This window comes from Stegastes partitus, unplaced genomic scaffold (assembly GCF_000690725.1).
Source record: "Stegastes partitus isolate 25-593 unplaced genomic scaffold, Stegastes_partitus-1.0.2 Scaffold650, whole genome shotgun sequence".
Taxonomy (NCBI): Eukaryota; Metazoa; Chordata; class Actinopteri; family Pomacentridae; genus Stegastes; species Stegastes partitus.
Window position 1 is genome coordinate 160,087 of NW_007578381.1, and position 27,201 is coordinate 187,287.

General features: G+C 42.7%; 1 protein-coding gene across 7 annotated transcripts in view; it reads right to left on the reverse strand.

Annotated features, from left to right (window-relative positions):
* Positions 1 to 26,058, reverse strand: part of LOC103363290 (muscleblind-like protein 1) — a 70,399-nt gene extending 44,341 nt beyond the window's left edge. For 2 of the 7 annotated variants that reach the window (XM_008289980.1, XM_008289979.1), the window contains exons 1-2: positions 19,450 to 19,589; positions 4,534 to 5,590 (exon numbers count right to left, since the gene is read on the reverse strand). In XM_008289980.1, the coding sequence (XP_008288202.1) occupies positions 4,534 to 4,707 (174 nt within the window). In that variant the 5' untranslated portion in view covers positions 4,708 to 5,590; positions 19,450 to 19,589. Of the gene's footprint in view, positions 1 to 4,533; positions 5,591 to 19,449; positions 19,592 to 24,844; positions 24,942 to 26,047 lie in introns of those variants that run through there. The other 5 variants (XM_008289975.1, XM_008289976.1, XM_008289974.1 and 2 more) reach the window with 5 other exon arrangements.
* Between the last annotated feature and the right edge of the window lie 1,143 nt (positions 26,059 to 27,201).

The window sequence follows — 27,201 nt, forward strand, 5'->3', positions numbered from 1 at the left end:
CAAGCTGCTGAATTCCTTCAGCGGGAGCCAAAAGGACAAGAGTACCACATTTGTTTTTATCTCTCTCTAACTTTAGACGATTGTTCAACAAGTCCAAAATTGGTTGTTTGTCTGTGCCTTCTGAAACCGACTGACTGTTGAGCAGAGGAGTTATTTTCTGATCTGGTAGCTCTTCAGATAAGTTTTGGCAGCTGAGAATACTTGATTCAGGTCAGGGAAAGATTAACTTTATGGTAAAAAGGTATGAATTTTGACCAGTTTAGAAAAGATGGAATGTAAATTCAGATGCATCCATCTAGTTCAACCTCCCTCCCCAGAGTTTTTGCATCGAGACACAACATCAGTCTAATTCTGCCTCAGACTGAATGTGAATAGAATTCTAGATGGTTCACATTTGCATTTAAAATGAATTCAAAGTGTAAAAAAAAATGACTTTTCAGGAAGATATGAACAGGTAGGCGCTTAGACAAATGGTGCAATCTTCATTTGTCTGCAACCCGTCAGCAGGCTGACAGTTAAAACAAAAGAACTTTTGATGCTATTAAGACAAAACTGTGTCATATTGCAGATGTTGCGCTTTGCACATTGAACCCATTAAGGTCCATCCAGCTGTTTCCCTTCCAGCTGTAAATGACTAAATGAGCGCTATGTGAAATCACTTTGATTTTGTACCTGGACAGCGTCCTCAGGTCGTCATAAGGATGTTTCTTGATGGTATTTTTTGTGATTCTGGGCTGCGAGGGTCATTCTCGCTGTAATATCAGTCAATCCTACAGAGTCTCTGCCTCTGACTCATTTCCTGTCCGCCTCTATCACTCCATCCTCTCTAACGCCAGCCATCAAATGGAACTTTCCACTACATTCGCTGCTGACACAAACACCTTCTCTTTTTTTTTTTCTTTTTTTTTTTCTTGAGGCATCACTGAGTGCCTGAATGAAGCTTATGAGAGAAAGGAGGTAATAAAGACATCTGTATATACAGACGAACTGGTAAGAATGCACAAGGCTGCTCTGTGTTTAAGAATAAAAAGATAGAGCATTTAATTAAATCTGAGAGAGACTACATGAATACAAAGAAAAAGAAAAAAGTAGGAAAATGCCTTTCCTGTTTCTCCTGCTTACAGTCCCTCCCTTCCCTCGCTGGCCTGAGAAGCAATGAAGGGCGGCTGCTATGACAAATCGTCCAGGAGTGGGAAGCCACGTTTACCACCATCCATCCCTTTACTACCTTTTTTTTCTCTGCACATCCTCCTGACTGTCCTTTCCCTTATCCCCTCTCCCCTCTCTCCATGCCCAGCTATGTGTTATGAATTCATCTGCAGATAAAGCAGATCTATCATTCTGTCATGAACGCAGGGAAGGGAGGTAGACTGTGGAATGCCCTGGCACTGAGAGCAGGGAAGGGCTCTGAGCACAGCGCTATGCTTCCTCGCACATTCCCTGCTGCGCCTGCTCTTGCCCTCTCCGGCTCAGTCCGCCTGTCTGTTTTTCATGATCCATGCGATGCCCCAGCAACCCCCCTTATCCATTCCTGTCTTACCTGTACCAAGCGAACCCACCCAAGCCATCGGCGGTCCAACCAAACAGCCCATAACTGTAATAACACAGCGCCTGGCTTAGCAAGAAATCCACCTCCAGGTATAAACCAAGGTAAGCTGAGGCCTGGACTGCTTGACTGACTTCCAGCGCCGGTCTCCAGTTACGCTGAATAACAGCATGCTTGCCAATCAGATAGGAGACAAATTACAAGACATGTCCACAGCACGGTAGACAGAACTCTGTGATCTGGAATCATTGTGCCCACTTGAGCCAAAATACCCAGATTGACTTCAGCGATATCGACGTGCAACACATTTGCAAAATGTGAAATAACGAGGCAGCAGTGTGAGGTCTGCGTGTCATGTGTGCACACATGTTGCGTACGTGACTTGATTTCAGTATATTGACATGCAATTGTGTTTGTATAAAATAGAGTCTATTACAGAAGGACAGTGTTTATGTTTGGCTCTCGGCCACAACACATGCTACCACAGGTCACTCTGGACTTACTCTCTTACTGTTGTTGGCAAATTGTGACCAGATGTATACCCACATAGTATGGACGCTCACAAGTGTGTGCTGAGCCATAATAATGTGTTACTTATATCCCATTTTAATTAGTTTTTTCAGTGTATCGTCCTCTTTTCCTCTGATGGTGTTTTCGCTGAGGTGAGCTCACACCTGACATTTTCTTCCAACAAGTTATTTATGTTCACACTTGTTTTTTGGAAGAGAAGCACAATAATGCCACCTGGATTAGTTTATTTCATCAACTGAATAGTGTTCACTGGCGTATATTTTCCTTTGTTTTACCTACAACATGAGCTCATTGCACTAAACCATGATTAATTACTTTGCGGTTATGTTTTGATAAGTCACCTCACTTGGCAACAGCTTCGGGAAGAAGTCTTTGTTATAGTTTATGTTGAAAGAGTTCATGTTGATTTGAAGCGTGGGACAGGATGAGTTCATTTTTACACTGTTATAAAATGCAAATTTAAAAAAATAAAAATAAAAATACAGAAATATTACAGTAGTTTTCAGTTTTTTCTTTAATTGTATAGAAAAGTCTGTAAAAAAAAATAATGTCAGATGTTAACTTTTTTTTCTTTTTATTGAAAATTTACTGAATTATTATACAGTCTTTTTCAGTTTTCTTGACATACATACAAATTTAGGTAAAATGTTTACCTCCTATTGAACATGTAGCTCTTACATAAAAACTTAAGTTCATACTATCAACTGATGAATTTATCTTCCAATTTTAAGAATAATTTAATTCATTTTATATTATCTGTGTACTTTTAAATTCTAGCTCTGTAATTCTGGATACATTTTATTTTCATTACATCCATCATAGACTTTTTTTTTTTTTTTTTTTTAAATCGAGTACAAAGATGCACTGTGACGGATGCATCTTCCCGGCGCCCCTCTGCACCCCCACTGGCCTTGCAGTGACAGTGCAAGGAGTTTCTGGGGTGATACATGGGCTTAATTGTCTTAGATGTCCACACCTGAGAAGTCCCCAGAGGATAAAGCGTCCTGACTTTGGTGATCCCATCGGGTTTCACCCTGAAGTTGACTTTGGCGGTTTAGAGTGAAACGCTACTGGAATGGTGGCTATGAAATGTGGCGCAAAAAATTCACGGTCATCTCAGAATAATTTGCTGAACTTTGGCGTGCTGCTCAGTTTTTCTAGCGCGATAGAAAATGTTTCCAATACTTAATTTATTAATTTTTTTTACCAAATACTTGCAAAAATATTCACATTCCCATTAGCCTCAGCTGTGTCTAGTTCTCATTGGCAAGTGGCAGAAAAAGTAAAAAGGCAAAGATGCAAACTCCAGTGTCAAACTTCAGCGCTCTGCCCATCTACCATCCACTGCTACACTTTACTACGACTGCTTCACAAAACAAAATTCCTGTCAGACTGACGAAAACATATCCAGCGAATTAAATCAAATAAGGGCAATTATGTTCCTTTCAAAACATATTACGCACAATTTTTTTCTTCTTCTAGCATTTAAAGAGGGGGAGACAGGATTATAGTGTGACATAAATGACTCTTGACATAAATATCAAACTCTCTATGAATCATTATGAAAGTTTTAATCAAAACCAAACACTTTTGGCTATAGTCTGTACAGACTGTGGGGATTCCAATCAGCCTCTGAGTGGCAGCTAAATGATTCTTGCCACTTAATCCACAGCGTTGTGTAATGAATCCTTTAATATATATAATTTCATTTTCTTCGCAACTTCTCGGCCCAGCCCGTTCTATTTTCCCTCCCTCTTTCCGTCCGCTTTGCTGTTTTATTTTTCTTCTTCCCCCCTCCACCCACCCACCCGTCACTGAGAGAGGAGCTGCATAGTGGGAGTGTGTTGTCTCAGTGCCAGGGCAAAAATAGACAGTAAATTACAGAGCCTTCTGAGAACACCCCACTGTGCAGCATGACCCCAAAATAACACGCACAGACATATACTCGCATACAAACGTGAAACACACAGTATGCTGTCCTACTTGTATATTTCCCATTCAGCCTGTTGATGCGGCGATCACAGAGGATCTTTCGCAACGTGCCAACCGGCAGTCCTGCTCCAAAGTTATGTGCCTGCGAAGGAAACTCTGACTCGGATTCACAGATGTTAATGCGATCATCTCAGCTTACCAAGACACACATACACACGTTTAAAAGTATTTATACAGATATGCATTCATTCCCTTGCCAAAGCTTAACCCCGTGGCGCTCGTAAGAAGCTCAACAGCCGGAATCGCTGCTATTTCCTTCCATTTGACAACTGATTTTGTTTTAAAAAGAGGCCCCGATCGATTCTGCATCAGCGCCTGAATATACTTTATCTTCATCTCTAACAAGTTCTTGCATTACTAAATCTCAGACAATGCCTGTCAGTGCTGCAAGCCAGGAACAAAAAAAAAAAGAAAAGAAAACAGGGCAGTGATGAATGAACATCACAGGTGTTTGTCATACTCACCTTGAGTGAGTCAAAACAGGCAATGACTCTGCCATTTTCCACTTGACAGCTCTTGGCAGGGTGGGCGAACTTGCACTCGCTGTCCGGCCGTGAACAAGTTCCTCTCTGGAATTCCCGACAAACCTCCAACGTCAGCCACTTTGTGTCCCGGATCGGTGTCACATTCACCGCCATTTCGAACCAGGCAGGAGGGGTCGATTAAGAGGAGCAGATATCCAGCAAATGCGGTTATGTGTACGTCTGTGTGTTTCTAATAATACCGGGACAAACGGTGAGAAAGAATAGGGAAAGGACATGGAGGAAAAAAAGCCAGACTTTAGGAGGTTTTTGTCCCCAGGGTCTGATACTCAAGTGAAGCCTGTGAGGCCTTGGAGTCGCCTACCACCTGCGGCCCATCCTAAGAGTCTGTTTGGGGGCTCAAACAGGAATCCTTCAGCGCCTGTCACCCAGGGCCTGGGCTGGTGATAGCCACAGAGGTTTGCTTTGTAATCTCTCTCTTTCAAACACACACACACACACACACACACACACACACTAGCTCTCTCTCTCCGTCGCCTTTGCTCGCTCTTCGGCTGAATTGTCAGATGAGACGAATGGCAAAACGCGTTATCGATCGAGTTGGCCCATGATGAAAAGATGCAGGGCTGGAGGAGAGAAGGGAGGAGAAGGAGGAGAAGAAGGAAAAAAAAAAAGGCTGTTGGAGGAGGAGGGGGGGGACGGCGAAAGAGACAAGAGGAGGCGATAAAAGCTGCTTCAGCGCGGGGCTCGGTCTACAGAGGAGGGGGAAGTGGTTGACTTCCACAGAGGAGGGATGAGTGGCATGGATGGAGAGAGTTCTGGCTGGCAGACAGAGCAGGAGCTGGAAGGGGGGGAGGGAGGGAGGGAGGGAGGTGTCAGTGGCGTGGAGGCGGCCTCAGTAGATGAGGTTGGCAGTCATGGCAGTCCTGGTGCTCCTGGTGTGGCTGGCAGCTCCGGCAGACATGGACAGGCACAGAGGCACAGACGGCTTCAGTGGAGCCAAACAGCCACAGGGGTCAGCGAATGAAGGCACTTCTCTCTGCGGAGAAGGAGGGAAGAGTGTCAGTGGAGCAGGGCTTAACGTGCACACAAACACAAGGTTAACACACTGGCTGGCTCGCACACACACACACACACACAGAGTTCGATTCACACACACACACACACACACACAGTTTCATTTGAACACGTTTCCCCATTCATTCTCTCGCACATCCTCCCTCTCTCTGTCTCACAGTCGCCCTCACAGAGGCTACCAGGCTCTCAGCTGGAAAATCAAACACCATATTGCTAACAGTAAAGCTCAGCAAGGCTCAAGCATTCAGGCACAGACAATTTATTTCAAAGGAAGACAATGAAGAAAAGCGAGAGGGAGAAAAAGACAGAACGTGGGAAGAATTATGTGAATGTGTCATTGTGTGTGGTTTGCAATATTATTAATGATTCCAGCTGAGATTTCAAATGTGCAATGATACCTATAAGATCACGATAGCAATTTAAACACCGAGAAGTGAATGAGGGGGAAAAACAAACATCAAATAAAATTCTCTTTATTACAAGTGGCAAATCATCCGTCGGTTCACGGGCGAGCCAGTGTTGCGAAATATCGCAATCGATACATTTCATTGTTATCAATAACGCATGTTTGAGTATCACGGTATTGATAAGCGAGTCATTGACCTGTTTGCAGGCTTCGTATCACTGCTGGTACAAGGACGCGAGGGAAAAACGACTAGCGCGATGAAAGAGAAAGAAAAGATGACGCACGTTTTTCATCTTTACTTTTGTTGCACTTGTGCTCCTTAAACTCGTTCATATAAACACACTCCGGATGTTTAAAGAACTTACTCCATCCAACGCTCCCTAAAGCGGCCATGCTGTCAACAAGTGCCCCCAAATCTACATCCCACATGTGGTTACGTCACTTCTTGGCCCGCAGCAATCCAACCCATGCAGTGTTTTTGTCAATATGCTATCATGCGACACTGATATGATCGTTTTTTTTTATAAAGCAGCCGTCCAGACTGAAAGTTATTAGCCAATTCAAAATGAGTTCATGTAGAATAACATCTACTTATTTTGACTCTGACCTAAATAAGAAAGCTCTTCATGTCTTATGTATGTTACAGTAATCTGAAGCCTGTATTGTACTGAACTAGTAGTCGTGATTTTAGTGAAGCCAAAAAGTGAACACAGGCTGCTCTTTGATTTCCAGGCAGACACTGGCAGTGTTTTTTTGTGTTCGGGTGCTGGTTGGAAACAGCAACATCAAAGACTCGACAATCAGCTGCAAAACACTTTCACTCGAAGAGCCAGAAAGACAAACAGCAACAATGATGAATGATGGGAGGGAGCGGGTAGCAACTTGGGGGATTCAGATCAGCGACCGAACTCGCCGAAAAGATGCCTAAAAGAAAATAAATTAATGTATCAAAATGTGAAAAACAGGCAAAAACAATAACACAGGCCTTGTTTAAGTAAAACAAAAAAATAAAATTAATGTGTTTCTGTGAACAGGGATAGACTTTAAGCCCTGTACTTGACAGGAAAAACTTTCGCACTCAGCTGGATGCATCAGATGCAGGCATTTTTCTTCCCGGGCTGTCAAATTGCATTCTGGGAACTGAAAGTAATCATAAACTGAAATCGAAGACGAGTCAGGTTGAAATAGGGTATATACCACAAAAGTCATTTAAACCTTTTTATCACAAAATAACCCTGGAACACACTGATCATGTCAGATATTTTACAGTTATAAAGCGTCAAAGCATTGATCTTTTTTTTTTTTTGTTTGGTCCTGATGTGAAATCACTAATCCTGCAATGTGGCCGTTACAAAAAATAACTAAATAAATAAAATGGTGGTTTGAGGAAGAATGAGGACGAAAACGGAGAAAGGTAAGAGGAAGATAAATAAATAAATAAATGAAAGTACTCGGTCAAACAGTGATTGCTTATGTGTCATGCACTCTTCTCCTATTTGGGCCAGTCACTGCGGTGAACTAGTTTTCCAGTCCGAAGCTGATATTTTGGGGGCATATGTGTGTGTATGTGAGCGCAGACATGAGCAAGAGGCCAGGGCAGCCCGCTGTGTCTGGCAGGACGGCTGTGGTAAGGAGAATACTAAGAGGACTACCATTACCAATGCATTAAATATGGAGTGGCAAAATTAGTCTTCCGCATCGCCTATTCTTACTCACTTCCTGACCTCTCCTGTATCTTCCCTTCTTTTTTTTCTCCATATTGCACAGCTAAAGCCCAGATGTTACGATGGTAGGTGGCATTTCTCGCATGCAAAATAAAAGCTGGAAGAACTACATAAAAATGCAAATGATTTCAAGAATATTAAAATGTGCTTATTTATAGGCAAATTCTGTTGCTTTTGTCAATTTTTTTTTCAGTCACGTTTTTCAATCATCCGTCTCAACAGATGCACATTTTACGCCTATGGGTCAACTCTGACATTTTTTTAATCAGTTGTGTAGCATCCAAACCTGACCAATCTACACATTACACACAGTTTCCTTGTCAACGCAATTACAACATTCCTTCTATTGACATCGAGTCGCAGGAAGACACTTTTTAGTGCAACAGATGTCTGGATTCATCGAACCTTCCAATAAAAAAAATAATTTAATTAGTTCAACAGATTGTGGTATAAAGATTTCAGATTTCAGAGAAAAAGAGAGCACTGTTATTGAATAAGAAATCTGCATTAGCAGATACCCTGAGCAGAAGCACTGGAATCAGTATTGGGAAAGAAAATGTCCAATCAGTACAGTTTTAATCAGTACAGCTGTCTGCAGAGGCATTTCAACAGATTGTGTTTCATTCATACCTGAGCCAAAGCATTTTTTTCCCCAGCCTGATGTCTTTAACCATAACTTTGACTAAAACTCGGTACATTTAAAAAACAAATAAAGAAACACACTTTAGGTTTTGTAGTCGACCGAATGGCGTGAAACTTGCCAGCGAATCAAACTGCAAATGTGCGTTCTATACTGTACACATTTGTAACGCTGATAGAACCAAAAGGCATTTTAGAAATCAGACCGTTTCCACTTTATTTTACACGTATTAAGTCAATCCAGCCAAAACCTTGAACATTTACCAGTGTAAAAGGGCCTATATTTGGAACACGTGTGCGTGTATGTGTGTGTGTGTGTGTGTGTGTGTGTGTGTGTGTGTTTGAGGCAGAGAGATAGCATGTTGATCAAAAACCAAAAATAAGCTTTGTTATTAAAATGGCCTGACAGCAAAGTTTTCACTAAAATTACTACCTTGCAGGTGTACGCCAACACCAGCTAGTCAAGTTACAGTTTACAGCCATTTCTATTTCTGTTCCTGAGTTAGGGCCTTGAATAATCGCCAGAAAGGTGACCTTTTGGATACAAAATATCATCATATCAACTTCATTACGATGTCTTATTAGACATTCGTGTGAATCTTAGCTGATGTAGGAGTTCTTGAGCCCACTGACTCATAGATTGTGTAGACACTGTGGGTATGAGCCAGCCACTGGTTGCCCACAACTTTCCCCTCACCTTCCACTATCTACATATTACTATTTTCAGAAACCACCATGCTAGCAGCCTACCACGATGAAAACTTCAATTTTTGCAAAGGATTTGGATCATGCTATAGGACAGACTGGCAAGTCTTTCAACAGTGATCGCCTCTTTGCAAACAAATTCTGCCTGACACCGCTGGCATAGCTCTGCCCAATAAGATTGTGACTGATTTAAAGAAATACAACCAAGCTAGGGGATATATTTTTTTTTGCCCCACAGATGAATAATAATGAGGTGCTGCCAGATCATTCTGTGCTGCAGAACGGTCTGGCCATGCAAGACTACAGCGACCCTGACCTTTGACCTTTGACCGTCAAAATCTTATCAGTTCTTCCTTGAGTCCAACACTTGTGCCAAATTTGAAGAAATTCACTCGAGGTGTTCTTCAGATACTAATTCACAAGAAAGGAACATAAAAACTCTCATGCCTCCGTGCAACCAGCACACAAACGTGCACACCCAGAGCACCGGGCTCACCACAGTGCTGCTGAAGCTGCTCCAGGGGTCATGGTTTTGAGCAGAAAAGAAATGTGAGATCAGAGCGCAAACCAACTAAATATCCAGTAGCACTGAACTCCAGCGTGCACCGACATAAAAGAGAATATGCCCCATTTACCAACGGCTGCATGAATGAAAAAGAAGCAAAGAGCTGAGGAATGTACACAAATTTGATTAGACAAACGTACCCTTGAGTCCCAAGGCAATGACATGCTAGTTTTCTCAAAGGACTTATGTTTTTCTGTGGATTTTCATGCAGCATTTGCGTAATATCCTGATGGAAACAGCTATGACAAAATAAAACAGATTTTATAAATGGGGCTCCACCTCTGCAATGTATTATTAGCGCCGGCTCCACAGCGAAGAGTGAGCGAGGCTCCTGTGACGAGGCTCACCTCAAAACAGGGGATTAAAACTAAGGGGTAACAAATGTGAGAAATGACTCTGGCATTGAGGAATTATATAAATAAAGGAGTCATCAATAAGCATCTTAGCATGTGTGAATAATGCATGTGGCCATTTCCCATAGCCAGAGGCAGAAGATATTATTACACCATCAGATCAACTAGCCAAGGTAATAAGTTGGAGAGGAGAGAGAGATTGAGAAGGCTGGGGATATTACGCGCCCACAAATGCCTCATACCCCACCTCTCCATAACCCAAAACACACACATACACAAATCCATGCACACACACCCTTCGTTTAGAGCATACAGAGTAAAAAATATTGGCTAAACATTTCGTCTCATTCCTGGCCGACCTCAGCTGTTGACATGCGGTCTGCACAAAGTGGAGTGTAATGCCGAGAGTGTCACCAGAGTTCATGTGTCTCCTCGTTTAAAGAAAGCCATCTGATCTGGCGCTAATCTGTCTGCTAAAATGGTGCCACTCGCTTGGCCCAACTCTGGATTATTTCATGGCTATGACAACTATCCAGGAAGGAGACACTGATTTTGGCCTCGAGAGACACCACGGTTGCTGAGTTACATTCTGATAAGCCGCTATTGATGCTCTCTTTTCATTACCGATAGCAAAACTACGACTAATTTAGAGCATGTATAACACAGCTGCATGCTAGCATTTGAGGCTGATCCATTACTGAAGTATTAGACCAATTCAAAGCTTCACCTGAACGTGGCGCGAGACGAAAAGTTAAGAAAAGACGAGCAAAGTTTGCATAAATCATCCTGAGTCGAAGATCAATGTCAACTACGTAATATTTGTTGTGACATTTCACTTAAAAACGCAAATGTCAGCCTGCTGGTGGCACCAGAGGAAAAGTCAGGGGATCACTAAATCAGCAGGATTCATCCTTTAGGTACCATAAATGTCCATACAAAATGTCACGGGAATCAATTTTGGTAGTTGTTTAGAGAGTCTGGACCGAAGCAGCGGAACAGACAAACCAATATGTCCATCCCAAGCATCACAATAAAGAATAATTGTACAAGAATTGGTTTATAATGGCATCAACAACTCAGTATTTTATGTTTTATTGTGCTTGATGTTGCTGCATTTCTTGGTATTAATGCGTACCGTTTAGGGGGTTAACACACCTGGAATTGGACTGTTAACTCCAGCCACATTCAGTCCAGCATCTGAGAGCAATACACAGACAGTAAGACAAGGAATGAGGAAAAATTGAGTGAACATGAGCCAGAGATCTGGGCCATTTATTTACCTTGAATGACTTCCAGAAAGAAGAAGGTAAAGAGGAAGAGAAAAAGAAGACGAAAGAAACAAAGCAGGTTCCTCCATGTTTGATTTCCTACAGCTGATCTATGAAAGACAGTATCAGAGAGAAAAAAAGAAAAGAAACTTGCTGGGTAGTAAGAGGAGGCAATTTTCTTCAAAAAAATTCCCCCAAGAGAGTCACAAAGTAAACTGCTAAAATGCCCTTAGAGTTGCTGTCTAGCAATCAAAAGGTCGTGTTTGTTTAGGCGGTGAGTTGACGGTTCAGACATTCCTTAAGCGTTACAAATTCAGTTAAGGGCCCAGAATTCAATTTTTTATGCTTTCTCTCTGAGGATGTTGTGAAATATAGCTGATTAGAAACGGAGAGATTATTATAATTTAGCCGGAATTCAATCAGGCAGCAAGTTTATACAACAGGTCACAAGTCAGGGGTGTGAGAGGTGCAACTTCTAGAAGGCAGAGGGGAGGAAGAGGAAGGAAAGCTGGAGGAAGGGAGGGGAAATTTGGTAATGTGAGAGGTTAAAGGCCGCTGACTGCAGCAGCAAAAAGCAGATGCTGGACGCTTCGTATTACACTGCATCACCGGCTGACCAGGATATCATCTATAAATGACCTGAGCTGCCCTTTATACTGATAGGAGCATCAGGGAGAGGGGGGATGGGGGGGGGAGGCTGCGAGAGACAAATAGCGTGGAGGTGGTGACAGGAAAGGGATAGAGGCTAGAGCGAGAGTGATGGGAGGCAAACAGGAGCAATTAGTACAAGTTGGTGAGAGACAGAGGTTGGTGTCTGATAGTGAGAGGGGGAAATCAAGGTGAGCACCGGCAGTTACAAGAGAGGAGGAATCAGAGAGAAAAGCAGGGAGTGGAAAACCAGAAATTTTGTTCCATTTCAAAGCACTGCTGGCGCTCTGCTGTGATACCATCTTGACATTTCTCATCTCTCTTCATTTATCTTTCTCTGATCCCCACCTGTTCTCCTTTTTTTTTTTCTCTTCACGCGCACGCTTCAGTATTTCTTGCTTTTCCTCTCCCCAAGTACTTTCTTTGTCTTCTTAGAAATCTGCTCGCCTTCTGCTAAGTTGCGCTCAGAGTATCATGTGACATAAACAACTTTGTGAACGTGGCTCGTCTTTTAATAGTAGCTGTCCTCATTTTATTCGCCCACTGTCTCGGCCCCCTCTATCTCTCCTCCTCGCTGTCTCGCCTCCCGTTCCTTGTTCACACAACACCTTATGCTGCAGCGCCACAGTAATGTGCTGCAAGGTCATCATCGCCACGGCAACTAGATAAACCATGTTTAAAGCAAGGACAAAGCAGTTAATGGTGTCAGGTCCGGCCTCGTATCGCAGAGGCGCGGTGGAAATCACGGGAAAGACGTGGAGTTTTTTAAACGAACGCTCTGACATTTGAACAGCATCGCCCACTATAGACTGTTCCTAATGAGGCGGTTCGCCAAGGTAGCGCTGGAGAAGGAGACAAAGCTTGTGACACCAGATGATTTAAGTTAAACACTGGGGCTATATATCCAGAGTATCCTTGACATATTTAGGGACTGTATCAACCTAATTTATTAAGCTCTTACTGGGTCTCACCCAAAATTCTCTGTCTCATGTCTGCCTCCAAAACTGGAGATAAGTGGAACTTTATTTGACCACAATTCTCTCATTTAAAGTTAGATTTTGTTGTTGCTCATTTAAGGAGTTCTGTCAGAAAGGACTGATTGAAATGTAGCCTTGTGGCTTCATGTGATTGTACAAACCAGCCATGAGCATTTGTCAAACCAAGGTCTGATAAAGCCTTACGGCACTGAAAAGATCAACGACCGTCCTGATGACAAATAAAGCTGCATAATATTACGCTAACAAAGATGCTAAAATCTAACATAAAAAATTCTCACAATGTTGTTTCCCAGAAAATATTCATCAGATTCTCACTTGGGCCATAGGTTCACACATCATTCCAGAGCAATGTCAATTTTGTCAACAAACATGATGAAAAGCAATATTCATGACCTAAAATAAGACTAAAAATAACACTGCATAGATTTTTAGTTCAGCATATGAAGTCACGGTCATCCACAGATCCATTCAAGTGATCTCTAAAGTCCTCACTTTGGTTATGTATTGTAACAGATTATTGAATATTATGTAAATTCACTTATATACTGAAGGGTACAACTTCACTTGAAATTGGTTGCATTTGAGTGTTAGTTCTGAGCTACCTTGACATGTTGCACAGTGAGATCTTCTTTTATTCCTCTGAAGTCCAGTTTCTGTTTTTTCTTTTTTCTTTTCTTTATTTCTTTTTTTAAAAATGTTTTTTATATTTTGCACATCTCACTGTGGTCTATTTTTTTACTACTATATAAAGCTAGAAGTAGACAGAGGTCAAATATGTCTTCTATGCAGTATGGCACAGATCCACTGCCATAAATCATATTTTTTTTAAAAGTTGAATTTCTTTGATTATTTTATAAATAATTAAAATACTTGTTCAACATTTTTCCAAGTGCAAGTGCTAACAGGTGGTGCCAACATTGGAGAAAGAAAAGTGGCTCCATATACTTGAACTCATAATTTGTTTTCATACTTGTCCCTTATCTGCTCTGTGTAAACACAGCCTGCAGTTCAACCCAGTTGAGGTTAGAATTTCTCACATTTTTGTCACATGACTGTTGATCGCAGTGGGGTCACTTACAGCTTCCTGGTTGCACCAGGGAGGGCAGATTTTTTTTTTTTTTTTACAAAAAAACACAACAAGAATAACGACATCACTTCGCGGCTAAAAAAAAAAAAAAAACTGGAAAAAAAAATGGGTTTGGGAAAAAAATAAAAATTTAAACCTAAAATTGGTTAAATAACCCAAAAAAAACAAAAAACAACAAGTTGAAAGGTGGTGGAAAAGTGAAAAACCGAAGGAATTCCCCGGTTTTAAAAATTCCGGGTCCGAAAAAAGGGGGCAATTTGGGGAATTTTTAAAAAAGATATAATGCTTTTCAAATCCCACTGGCAGGTTTCAGAGTTCAGAGGATTAAATTAAATTACCAGTTATATTTAAGATTTACATAAATCTCTTATTAATGACGGAAAGTAATTTCTTCTTTAACTCTGTATGCTCTAGACTATTTTTTATTAAGTTTCAATCTAAGAAAAACATCCCCAAATCCAGCCAGTGACAGCTTCAAAACATAAACATTGGCATCTATGGATAAAAGAAATATAGTCATTCTCTGGGCTTCCATAACTTTCACAATTCTCAACAGCAGCTCCACCAAATTTGATGTTTCACTCATGTTAGCGTTAGTTGTTGGCACCCTCTTCAAAGTGTGACCCTATGAAAAGAAATGTGATACAGCCCAGTACTGAAAGGTTAAGAATATACAAATCACAAAGCACTGAATAATGGATGGTGCATACGTTTCCCTTTTTATTTTAGACAAAGATGTTGTGTTTGGTCTCCATTGATCTACAATACACAGCATCCCAGGTAATGTAACACCTTAGCTTGTTTTCTCTTTTCCTAAACTGCTCAAGGAACACCGAGTGATGGGCATCTTGGTCATACATTAATAAACTCAAACACCTTGCCGAGAGGATAACAGTATAAATACGGCTCACTCATGAACCCTGTCACACAAAATACTGGACCCACCCAGGAAAAGCTTGAGATTTGATCCGGGCAGTTTTTGGCCGGTCATTCTGCAGTGATACTCTGTTATGATGATGTTTCCACAGATTGTGCCATCAGGGTAATTCTATACCTCATTCCATTGCTTAGCTTGTGACACACACATTAGTATTGACCACAAACCATGAGACAGCAGATCTGCATCGCCCACAGAGGATACGCGACCATAGAGATGAATGGAAGGTCAGCCGGTGCATTGATATTCAGCACGCGGCCATATGGGGTAGCGTGTATGCATGTGCGCAACATCAACTGCCTGTCGTGTGCCGTCTCGCTCTCTCTCTATATCACACACTCACACACACACACACAACACACACAATCTATGACTCTCTCCTTCAGCTGTAAGACAAACAGAGGGGAGGGGAGACGACGGGGGCAGTCAAGTGGCACGTGTGCAAGCTGTCGTCTGCACTGTGATATCAGCACAAGTGCTTAAAGAGCCTCATATGCGCATGGAGACAGTAATAGTAGACACCCGTATGACAAGAGAGGTGAGATCATACACGGTTGTGTGTGTCACGCAGGTGGCCAGTTGCGTGGTTTCCACAGTACATTTTGTTCATCTACACAACTGCATTCCCCCCCCTTTAACGTCGCTGCAGTGTGGCTACCTGGCTGTGGTAACGCCAGTGTGGTGTAATGCAGCGAGAGTGTCACTGAGTTCATGGACATAAACCAACCCACTGCCAGACCAGTCTGCTTCTCTCAGGCATAGCAATGGAGGAGGTGTGTGTGTGTGTGTGTGTGTGTGTGTGTGTGTGTGTGTGTGTGTGTGTGTGTGTGTGGCGGCGGTGCGGGGGTAGGGGAAAGATTGGAAAATGGCGAGAATGGGAGGAAGAGNTGGCTGTGGTAACGCCAGTGTGGTGTAATGCAGCGAGAGTGTCACTGAGTTCATGGACATAAACCAACCCACTGCCAGACCAGTCTGCTTCTCTCTGGCTTTGCAATTGAGTGGGTGTGTGTGTGTGTGTGTGTGTGTGTGTGTGTGTGTGTGTGTGTGTGTGTGTGTGTGTGTGGGTGGGAGGGTAGATTGAGAAAGATTGGAAAATGGCGAGAATGGGAGGAAGAGTCAGGGAGGCAGAAAGACAGACAGGCAGAGAGATAGACGGGGTAAGTGGGAGACAGCGAGTGATAGACGGAGATGTCCGAGGGATATAGATGTAATAGGTGGAGGGGAGGCAGACGGATGCCAAGAAAATAGTGCCCACTCCCTCCGCTCCCTTGTGTAAATTTACCACCTCGGCGTGTGGCATTTCAAACACAAGGCCATTATCGCTGATAAAATGTTTTTAAAAAGGCAAACACACACACACACACACGTATGCATGCTTTCCCTTTTACTTTTCCTGCTCTGACTCTCAGACACATGCCAGTCTGGAGAGACAATGCAGGCAGACAGGTGAATGAGGGAATTATAATAACCAATAAGAAGAAAGACACAGTGACAGACAGAAAGAAGGGAGGTGAAGGTGGCACGGCCAGACAAAAACACAGCGGAGATATTCGGCAAATAATGAGCTGGGAGCAGAGCGAGATAGAGGGTTTGAGACGGATGGAGGTACAATAAGTACAGCAAGATAAGAATAATTTATAAAAGACTTGACAGGAGACGGTTCAGTAACAGCAAGATGATCACTGATTAGGAGTGAAATGGCTGAAAAGCTTAATAGCACAATTGTTGGAAAGATTATGAAGCTCAATAGATGAAGATTATTTACGCGAATGATTAGCCCCTCTGTGAATTTTTCACATTCCGCCGTCTGGTATTTTTAATCGTATCAGGAAATACCAAAGGAGTGGATGCACCCCGAAAGAAAATATCTACAGTGAGTTTCCTCAATCGCAAACCGCACACTCGGTGCAGGATCCTTTACTTGTCATCAGACCAGCATTCAGCCAAACAGGAGATAATCTGTACTCTTCAGCTGCCTATGACCAGTGATTCAGTTTGACACCTTAATCTGTGGAAATCACAGAGGGCTCCTCCATGGAGCCAACTGTATTTACTATAGATTACATCTTCCACTAGTGTGCATTAGTCCGGTGACAGCTTTGCAGACTGCAGGGAAAACAGCAATCATACACCACTGACTGACTCACTGTGCTGTGATTTTGCCACTTGCCAAATGGACTCATAGGACCCCCCCCCCCCCCCCCCCCAAAAGAAAAACCATTTGTCTGAGTGACTGTCTATCTGCCACTTACATGCTCTGTCTCGAATTTCTGTGGCTTGAAACTCAAAGTCGGATCCACTCGCATTCTCCTGCCGTCACCTTGATCAAAGCGTCCGCCCTATTTTTTTTCTCTTTCGCCTTGATAATTGAATAATGCAAATCAGGGTAAGAGTGCGCTCACGTCACATACACAATCATTTTTCCACACAAACACAGCGCTCATCTGCATTCGACAGACTGCCCTGTGACTGCCGAGGACAGCAGGGAGATGACATCACTTCTAAAGGACAGATTAGTTGGAGGATGAAACTAGAAGGTGGGGGAGGATAAGAAAGGAGAACAAATTCACAATCCCTCATTCCCTTTTAAACTAACAGAGTCAAATGCAGGTATCCTCTCCCTCTATTTAAGTCTCTTTCTTCCCTCACACACACACACACACTCATTGGAGTTGTATGCGAAATTCGGAGTGCATCTGCGTGACTCTGAGCTCTCGCTGTTCTATACTCTAATGACCTTGTAGATCTGCCGGCTCCGATCTGCAGAGAAGTTTTTTATTTTTTTTTTCTCAACCGCCTCAGAGCCAGAAACACAGAATGAGCCATAAGACAGAAAGCTGCAGAGAGAGACAAAAGGCAGGAGGATGCACGAGGAAGTAAAAAACAGAGGAAGAGTTGTCGAGATTAACGGGTGAGAAGGGTGTGTGTGTGTGTAGGTGTGTGTGTGTGTGTGTGCGCGCAAAACAACAGGGAGAATACAGACGGATGCGGTGTGTGTTGCAGCGTTAGTTTCACGACATCACCTCCGGGAGCTCACGCTACATTTTTCATCCACAAAGTTCCATCAACATTCATGCAATGTGATATATGCTTTAGAAAAAAGGTTGTGCTTTCAGTTTTCTGTACTTCTCAATTACCCTGGCATTGGAGCAAGGCACCATTATGCAGAGCTGTCTCCTGGAGCATCAAAATAAAAGTCTTTCAAGTCTTTGAGAGGCTTTTATTGTAATAATGCTCTATGTAGCTTGGGAAACTGTTGGTTTAGTCACGAAGGTTAGCAACTATGACAACTAAAAACTGCCCTGCATTATGAAATGGATATGCTTCCTCTTCGTGGGTTGGCTTTGAACACTGCAAATTATACTTAAAGAAGATGAAGCTCGCCCTTTTCAGATGAAGGTCTTTTGGAGCCCTTAACAGTTTGAACCTGTCATCATGTCATAAAAGTAAGAGGCACCTTTTAAAACAACTTTCTGTCCGCAGCATGGAATATTTGCACAATGAGTTGTGCATGCAGTAAAGATTCATTAAAAAAGTGTTCAGACCCCAAAGCTAATGCATCACAGGTACTTTCAACTTATTTTAGTATTTAATTGAATGTAATTTAATGCAGAGTTATCTGGTTATTTACTTTCTTTTTGTACACACAATAAGCACAATAAAACCATGTCTGCATCCAATATTCATTCTGGAAATATAATCTGTAACCTTTATTATTTGGTCAGTTTACTTCTCTTAATGGAAAACTTTACTGAAGTCTTGCTCGATTCTTTTTTTTTTGAACATGCATTTTTGTTTGTGCACATGCATGTGTGTTATAGTGTGTCAGTGTCGCACAGACGGCCTGCGTAATGCTGGATTTTGAATCATTTCCTGAGGGCAGCTGTAGTGTAAACACCAGTAGTCCTGCCATTACACAGGAGGAGTGTGGGGCCTGTCATACGCATGTGAGTGAATCGGTGTGCGTTTCTGTGTTTTTGTTTTAATTCATTCATCCATAAACGTGAGTGCTCATTTAAGCTTGAGTGTAAATCACACAACGGGGATCTCAGTGCAGTCCAGGAAGAGTGAAAGAGAGAGACAGAGTTGAGTCTGCCAGGAAAGGGAATGTGTGTCAATGTGTGTGCACGAGTGTGTGCTAACTATTCTGCGGAACATTAAACACTAACGTTACCCATTCTTTCGTCTGCTCAGCTCTTTTCCACATTAAAAACTGTCCCGCCTCCAAGTACCACACTTTAGCAGTGAAGCGTGGTGGCGATCTGCATATGTACACACATGCAAACTCGTACTTGCAGTCATGTAACTCACTCAAACACGCATCCCACTCAAACATCCAGATGGTGAATTAAAAAAAAAAAAAAGAAGCGATATGGCAGAACAAAGCAGAAAAAAAGTAAAGCATGGACAACTCAGTCGTGTGTCTAAACAAACACAAAGTAACACACAACACACACACACACACACACAGAGTAAACAGCAAAGACTTACTGTATCTCTGCAAGGACTCATCTGACTGCTGCTGAGGGGAGAATGGAAAGCGAAAACCTCATGCTTGCTTCGCGGCACTCCTCTCTTTCACTCCCTCTGTCACTGCCCCCTCCTCCTTCCTTTTTCCTTCGCTTTCTCCCTCCCCTGCCTCTTTTCCTTCCTCCTCCTCCTCCTCCTCCTCCTCCTCCTTTTTCTTCCTTCCCTCCCTGTCCTTCACTCCCTCGCTCCTTCTCTTTCCCTCCTTCCTTCTTGGCAGAGCCTTACTGTATTCAGATACACCAGTCTCCATATAAGGCAGCACAGCTAAACATGTCACACATAATTTATCCACAGCAGGCTGCAAGTTCACCTTTCACAGCTCGCGCTTGGATCGTATGCAAAAGAGGGAGGAGAGGTGGTGGTGGAGGGGAGGAAAGGAGGGAGGGGAACAGACAAACTTCTACTGTCAACAGCCACGTTCCTACAATTTCACAGTGCGCGCGCGTCCCCGTGCATGTGTGTATGTTAACAAATGCTGACAATCAGACCGTGAAAATGCTACCGGAGAACCAAAAATGCAATTCACCTGCACTGTTCCAACACCTCCCTCTCCCTGTCTCTCCACCATCTGTATCTGCAGGCAGTAAATCTTATACAGATGCTGTTTGTGAGACCTGTCCAACCTGCACGCCCCCTTTTTCACCCACCACCACCACCCTCTGCTCCCCTTATCTGTGCCTTTATAAAACACGACAAGAGAGGGAGAGAAAACAATCTGCAAGGAGAGTAAAAATTTAAAAAAGGGTTACAAAGAGGCTGAAAAGAAAGGGAGGAGTTAAACCGTTTTTCGCTTTGAAATAGGGAGATGCAGCTCGAGCGAGAGTGAGAGAGAGAGAGGAGAAGAAGGGTGAGATAAAAATAATATGTCAACAAATAAGACGCCATCCGTAGTGCTGTCTGGTTGCGAGAATCAGCGCAATTCCCTCAGATGGTGTGTCAGGTTTTGCACAATCAATGACTTTAAAAATACATGGTTGCTGACCTCTCTTTCTGCCTCCTCTACTTCCCCCGGCTGAGTTTTTTTTTTCTCCTTTTGTTTTCAACTTGCTGCCTTTATAAGACACTTGAAGAAAAAAACAAGTGCACCACACAGATAGCAGCTGTGGTGGAAAAGAAAGAAAAGAAAAAAAGCAGAGAGAAGAGAGGGAGGGAAAAAAAAAAAGAGAGAGAGAGATTGGGAATAATAATAATAGCTGCACTTGAGTAGCAGTGCTGGCTGGTAGCTTTTCTCCTCCCTCCTCCACAGCTTCAGTCCACTCACAGGACAGCAAGAGTCACAGCTCTGTTGCCATGGCGTCTAACTCCATCAAACGCTACGTCAGGTGCATGTGTGTGTGTGTGTGTGTGTGTGTGTGAGCATGTGTGAGTGTGCGCCGTTGTGTTTGTAGAGGTGTGTATGTCAGGTGGGTGTTACCAAGTGACTCAGAGCCACATCACTGACTTGTGGCTGCAATATATCAGGGTGTTTGGAATTTATCACTGTATTGGCTTGCGTGTGTTTGTGTTTGTGTGTGTGTGTGTGTGTGTGTGTGTGTGTGCAAGAGTGTAAGGGAAAGGTGTTGATTGAACAGCAGCCTGGAGCCCACCCTCCAAACCACCTATGATGGATCTCCACGCTGCTCTAAGTGTTAATGTTTAGCTCCAGCTTCTATAAATATTTATCAATTCGTTCGTAGAGTCAAAGCAACACACTACAGACACTGGGAATATGGAATTTCGATTTTAGAGCTGGCAGGTCATTGTCCTTTGCCCAAAAAAGGTCCTGCAGTTGCCTTCCAGGGTTACGCTGATCCGCGGACGCGATGCGGCGTCTCCATGCGCGCACGCGCCGTCTACAAACCACATGGGCTCTAAACTACAGGGCATGACAGCACTGCTTCTTTTTCTGGACAACACATTGTCTGTAAGATGTCAATGTTATGCTCTGTGAGGACATATTTAGTGTCATCTTCCTCACGCAGAGCATAGAGGTTAGCTACAGAGACATGCTTTATGAGGCAAAGTAGCTGTACAATAATGTAGAAATAATAATATATGAAAAAGATTTTTATACTTTAAAAATAAAGGAGTGCTTTCAGTAGAATTTACTTAAACCTACGACAACAAATATTACAATTATTTCCTTTTAAAGTTGTTACGAACAGCTGCTAATTAGCCGCACATATGAAACATTAATGTTCATTTAAAGTTTTTTTTTCTTTTATCTGGTGATGTTGCAAAAAGTTTAATATTCAGTCTCCTCTTTGCTCTGATTTTGGTCTCCACCAATCGCTGGATGAAGCATGTGGCTCTTCAGCAGCTCTGTGTTCACCAGCAAGTTTTCAACTTTGTCTGCCTTCCTTTTGGGTGCTGAGTGGGAAGCGGAGAAGCTGTTTTTAGAGATTCCTCATAAGAAAAGCTGCCTGGTGCAGGTGAGAGAGCGGTGAGAGCCAACCAAAACAGTGAATTTGTGGGCCAGGAAACCAAAACAATGAGCTAAAATGTGCTAAAGTGTGGGGTCAGGCCATCGTGTTGTGTGGGTTCGTCACTAGTCATGTTACACTAGTTGGACCTATTGTTAATTTGTGCTGCAGGAGACTAATATGATGTCTAGAAACAGTCTAAAAGAGGATCAACTGCCATGTCAGTGTTACAGTGTGATGTGTGCTTTAAATGTAAGCAGCATTCTAATGTTGTTGCTGTTGTTGTGCTAACTAGCGGTATTTTTAAATGCTCTCTGTGAGACTTCAAGGTATGAAAATGCACAGCGCTCATTTCCCCTGAGACATTATGAAGCAGAAAAGTGGTATATCATGCAACTACACAAATAAATACGAAGTCTTTCAGTAAACTTGAGTAAATGTACTTTCCACTGGCAGGCTGCTAGTCTGAAGGAAGAGATGATGAAGAAACAAGGCACAGTGAAAGGTTTGGGACCTGCAGATAATTGCTGCAATTGCAGATAATTTAATGCACACTAAGGTTCCTGCTCACTGCTCTGCTGATGTCTGTGTGCGGGGGGAGACAACGAGAAGGACTTTTGAGGCACTACTTTCTAAGTCGAGCCCTTACATCCTCTTTCGTTCTGATCATATCAAAACGAGGTCACGGACTCTTGAACATGTGTACCCTGTGTTCCACATCATTAAAGGCAGGAATGAAGAAAAATCCTGAGACGGAACGAGTTCAAGTTGGACGAGGAGATCTGGATTCGTGTATCACCTTTGATCCGCGCTGCTAAGCAAAGCCAGAGCTGGACCAAGATCTACTGCAGAACCTTTGCAGATCTTGCTGAATGGAAAAAACTGGTGCGAGTCGGACACGTTTTCAACATTCATGGCAGGCCTCCGCTCCGTACACGCATGACCTTGCAGAGCTCCTGTGTCTTTCGCCTCAATCCGAACAAGCTTTGTGAATTCGTACCAACATATTCCGGGCCTTTAATATGTGACCTCAATGGAAAATATGGGAATCTGTCAACACAGAGCTCTATAACAGACCAGTAGTAAAATCTATGATTGTTCAAAAACTTCCTAATGTCTCGAGCTCACCACTGAAATAGTTCTGGTATGACCACTGTTATTCAGAGAAACGCTGGATTTACTCTCATGGTCTGCTTGAGCCAAACCACTTCTTCTTTTTTTTTTTTCTTCAACTTTTAACTAAAGACAGACATGCATTCTTTTGCTTTTTTTTTTTTCCTTTTCTTTTCTGCTTCTTACAGTATCTCTCACCCACCCTGGAGAACACATAAAAGCCAGATAGAGCACAGCCACATACATGTATACGCATTTGTCAGGCTGCTTAAGCACCAGCGCTAAATTATTGCTAAGCGGAGTGAGTCAGAGATATAGATACGACTGTCATGTAGGTGTCTGGTGGATAATTCTATCAGTCGACAGCACAGACAGTGGAGGGACGCTCTTAATGAAAGCAACCATAATGAAAAAAAGAGGAGCCTCTCCATTTTGAGTTTTGACAGGTGGATTTCTGCCGAGAGAAGTGGTGCTCCGTCAGTGCTAAATGGAGAAAAACTGAATATTCAAGAGTTGTTTTTCTGTTTTTTGTCTGATCTGCATTATTTTTTTTCTCATCTTGCTCAGTATAAACAGTTACACATCCATGATACACACTGTCACAATGTACACAAATACAACTCTTTCAAAGCTCTTTAGAGATTATTCAGTAATCAACAATGTCATAAATAAAATCACCTAGACTTGTATTTTATATAAAAGCTCTTAATATTTAAATTCTGTCCTTCCTGAAGTAGGTTTAATTTAGAAATCATTCTGTTTTAAAGCGATTTCTCACTCTAAGCCTTTTTTCTTTTTCCTCTTCTCTCTCTTCCTGTTGTGTCTCTACATACAGTAACAGTTTTGAAACATGATTTCACCAGAAGGTCCCAGTGGAAAGACCAGAAATTTCTCATTTGAGTGCTGGGGTAATAAAGTTTAAGAGTCCTTGCCCTAAGCTGCTGCAATCGCTCTTTCCAGCCAGTCTGTGTCTCTGGCGCAACAGATATGGTCACACAAGCCTCAGTGGCCGTTAAACCACAAAATGACCCGTAACGGAGGAAGCCACGCTTTTTTTTTTTACCTGTCAGTCAGCTCGCATTGGTGTCATTTTAACACAACATGTAGATAATCTAAAAATAGCCAAGCAATGCGATACAAGCAGCTACCACTTTGGAAATCCTGAAAAGCCTCGTTAATGATTGCCGTGGTGAAATGTGTAACTTCTAATGCTTCATTGGCTCCAACTGTTTCTGGCTGGGTACATTAGGCATAGATTTAAAATTTAAATGGCATAATTAACTGGCATGGTTTGCATGCAAGCATTTGAAACAGCAATTTAAAAATTTATGCTTTTGTCGAATAATTTAAAAGCATTGATTTAATTTGTTGCTTTTCAAAGTTAAACGGTCCAGAATGATGAATTCTGTTCATAATCTCCTAAAAGTTACAGCGGTCATCAGCACTCCATCACTTAAAAGCAGATTCAAATTGCCTACAGTTAAAGAATATCTGCAACATGGATGAAAAAAAATAAAAATAAAAATAAACGAACCCATTAACAGATAGAAACTAACAGATATTCCACATGCATCTCAACCACATGGATTCCCCTCTCCTACATATTGTGTTGCTATGGAATAAATCACAGATTCAGATATTTTCAAGACAGAAAACAATACAGCAGCAATCACTAGCAACAGGCAGAGAACTTATCGGAATCACAACATGTCAAATATTAATGACACCCATCTGTATAGAACCACTCTGCCCTCTCTTTTTTCCTATTATCACCAGACAGAGAAACAGCTCATCTTGTAAAACCAGTATCCATCCGCACGGTCAGAGCAAAGCTGTCTTACCTGCCTGGTTGTCTGTGTATTTCTCTTGCACTCGGTCTGCGTGTACGAGTGTGTGTGTGCTCACACACAATCCCTCGAACAGGAACTGATGAATCTGCACGACTTCAGCCCTGCAGCGTGCAGTGCATTATGGGGTTTCAGTCTCTCTCTCCCTTTCTCTCTCTCTTCCTCTCTCTGTTGGCACAGTGTTAGAGGGGGATGTCCTCGCCTCCTGTCTGGAGAGAGGAGGGTGAACTCGCACACACACACACACACACACACGATGCAGAAGAAGCCTCATGATGACGACTGCCGCGGCTTCGGTTGCCATGGCAACAGCCTCCCTCTCCCCCCCAGCTGCTGTAGTTTAGACTCAGCTCGCGTTGTGTATTTTGTTTAAATAGTGAAATAGAGTGGAACAAAAAAAAGGGGGGAAAAAAAATATGAAATGTTTCACAAATCATTTTCAATTCTGCTCGCCTCCGCTTCTCTTTAACATTCGCTTCGAGCCTGAGTGAACCATCTGACATCGAAACGAGGGGAGACTCTTGTGGCCACGTGATCACTAACTGTTGCTTCTGCCTTCTGAGATAAAGAGAGGGTAGTGAGTAATAAGAAGGAACAGAGACAGACACAGATACTGGGCGCTTGTGTGTACGTGCTTGCATCTCTTTGCTTGTGTATGCTTCTTGAGTGTGTGTGTGTGTGTGTGTGTTGTGTTGTGAGTGTGTGGGTTGCTGTGATGGTTCCTGGAAGCAGGCTTTGGTTCCTGTTTGTGGTTTCTTTCCTTTTCTCCACTGTTAGTGCCAGAGGCCTGCAGCCCTTCGATAACACACGTTACAAACAAGGGAAGTACAGCAGGACTGACCAATGAAATGAATGGATCGCACACGCATATGCATGCAGGCAAACAGACACAGAAAGACTGACTGTGCCCCGTTTTTTTTTTTTTCAGTTTTCATAACTATCTACCTTCCTGGAGGTTGGTTTTAAATGTTATTTCGTGGGCTTACACAGAACAATAATGTCAGCTGTATGGGTTATCAAGAAAGGGAGCGCTGATGTATAGAAAGAGAACAGAGATAGAGGTATGAGCTCTGTAAAGGAGAGGATATGAGGGTTAGGAAGAAAAGGAGATGAGACCTCCTCTCTACCGTCTCCCATGGCGACAGAGTAGGCGGAAGGCCGCGGCTGTCCTTCAGGGCCGGCAAATCACCGGCTCACAGCTGAGTCCTGCAGCCGTCACACTGGTAACCCCCAACACTCCGTCTTTACACATCTAGCCTCGCTGTGTTTTATCTCGCGGCTATCATCGCTCGCTCTTGTTCTCGCGGCGCCCGTCTCCACTCCATATCCAATCTGACCCCACGAGAATCTACGCTATCACAGAGACATGTATATTATGTGCTTAGATCGAGATCAGTGATACCTTTGTGTCACCGGAGCTAGAAAGAACCTGAGTTGTCAGAGCAGATTAAAAAAAAAAAAACACTGACACTGTTCTGTCTTTTCAGTAGCCATGGGAACAGGTAGGAACTGGGATTCACTGAGCATCGACTGTTGAAATTGTTGTGAGGATGATTTAATCAGCGAGCTTGGCAAAGGAAGACAAAAGGAGCGGACTAAGGTATGGACAAGGTGGGAGGCAACAGGTGGCAGTGAGTTGTTGCTCAATTCCCCCTCACAAGAAACACATTTCAGCTCAAGTAAATTGTTTTCCCAATTACGTTTACATAATCTCTGTATCTGCGGATGGATTTATGGCTTGTATTAGAGTTGGCAGGCTGTGGTTGAAGTGCATGAACTGTGAGATCAGTGTTCACATGCAAAGTCTTGTCTGTGCTTACTTTCAGTCAACACGAGCTCTTTGGTACCGTGAGGGAAGAAAGAAATTGTGGTTTTGGTTAAATGGAAATAAACACATTATGTCTCCAGTGACGGTGGGCTTTTCCTAGTTTAAACCAGGCTAGCTGTAAAGTTCTTCTCTTGCCATCGGTTTAACCCCTTAAGCCTCTATGTATGAAAATTACACATTTAAAAGTTTATTTCGAGTAAAATATTCCATTCCTGCCTTAAAATGGATCAAATGTAACTCTACATTGTTGCTTTCTCTAGAATGTGCAGATCTAAAAAGTCTTCATCTGTTTCTCTACTCACCCCCTCTGCTACTTGCAGCTCAAGCACACCAGCTCACCTACAACTCTGCTTAAACACTGTTAAGGTACTCTACACTACACAATGGCAAACTGTAATGCTTCAGAAATACTTGGAAACCAATTCTGAAGAATGACGCGGCCCCAAATTTCCGAATCCGTGTTTTTGAAATGATTGTAGGTACACTGCAGTGTTACGGTGAAAATGCTTAGCCATGGTGTTAA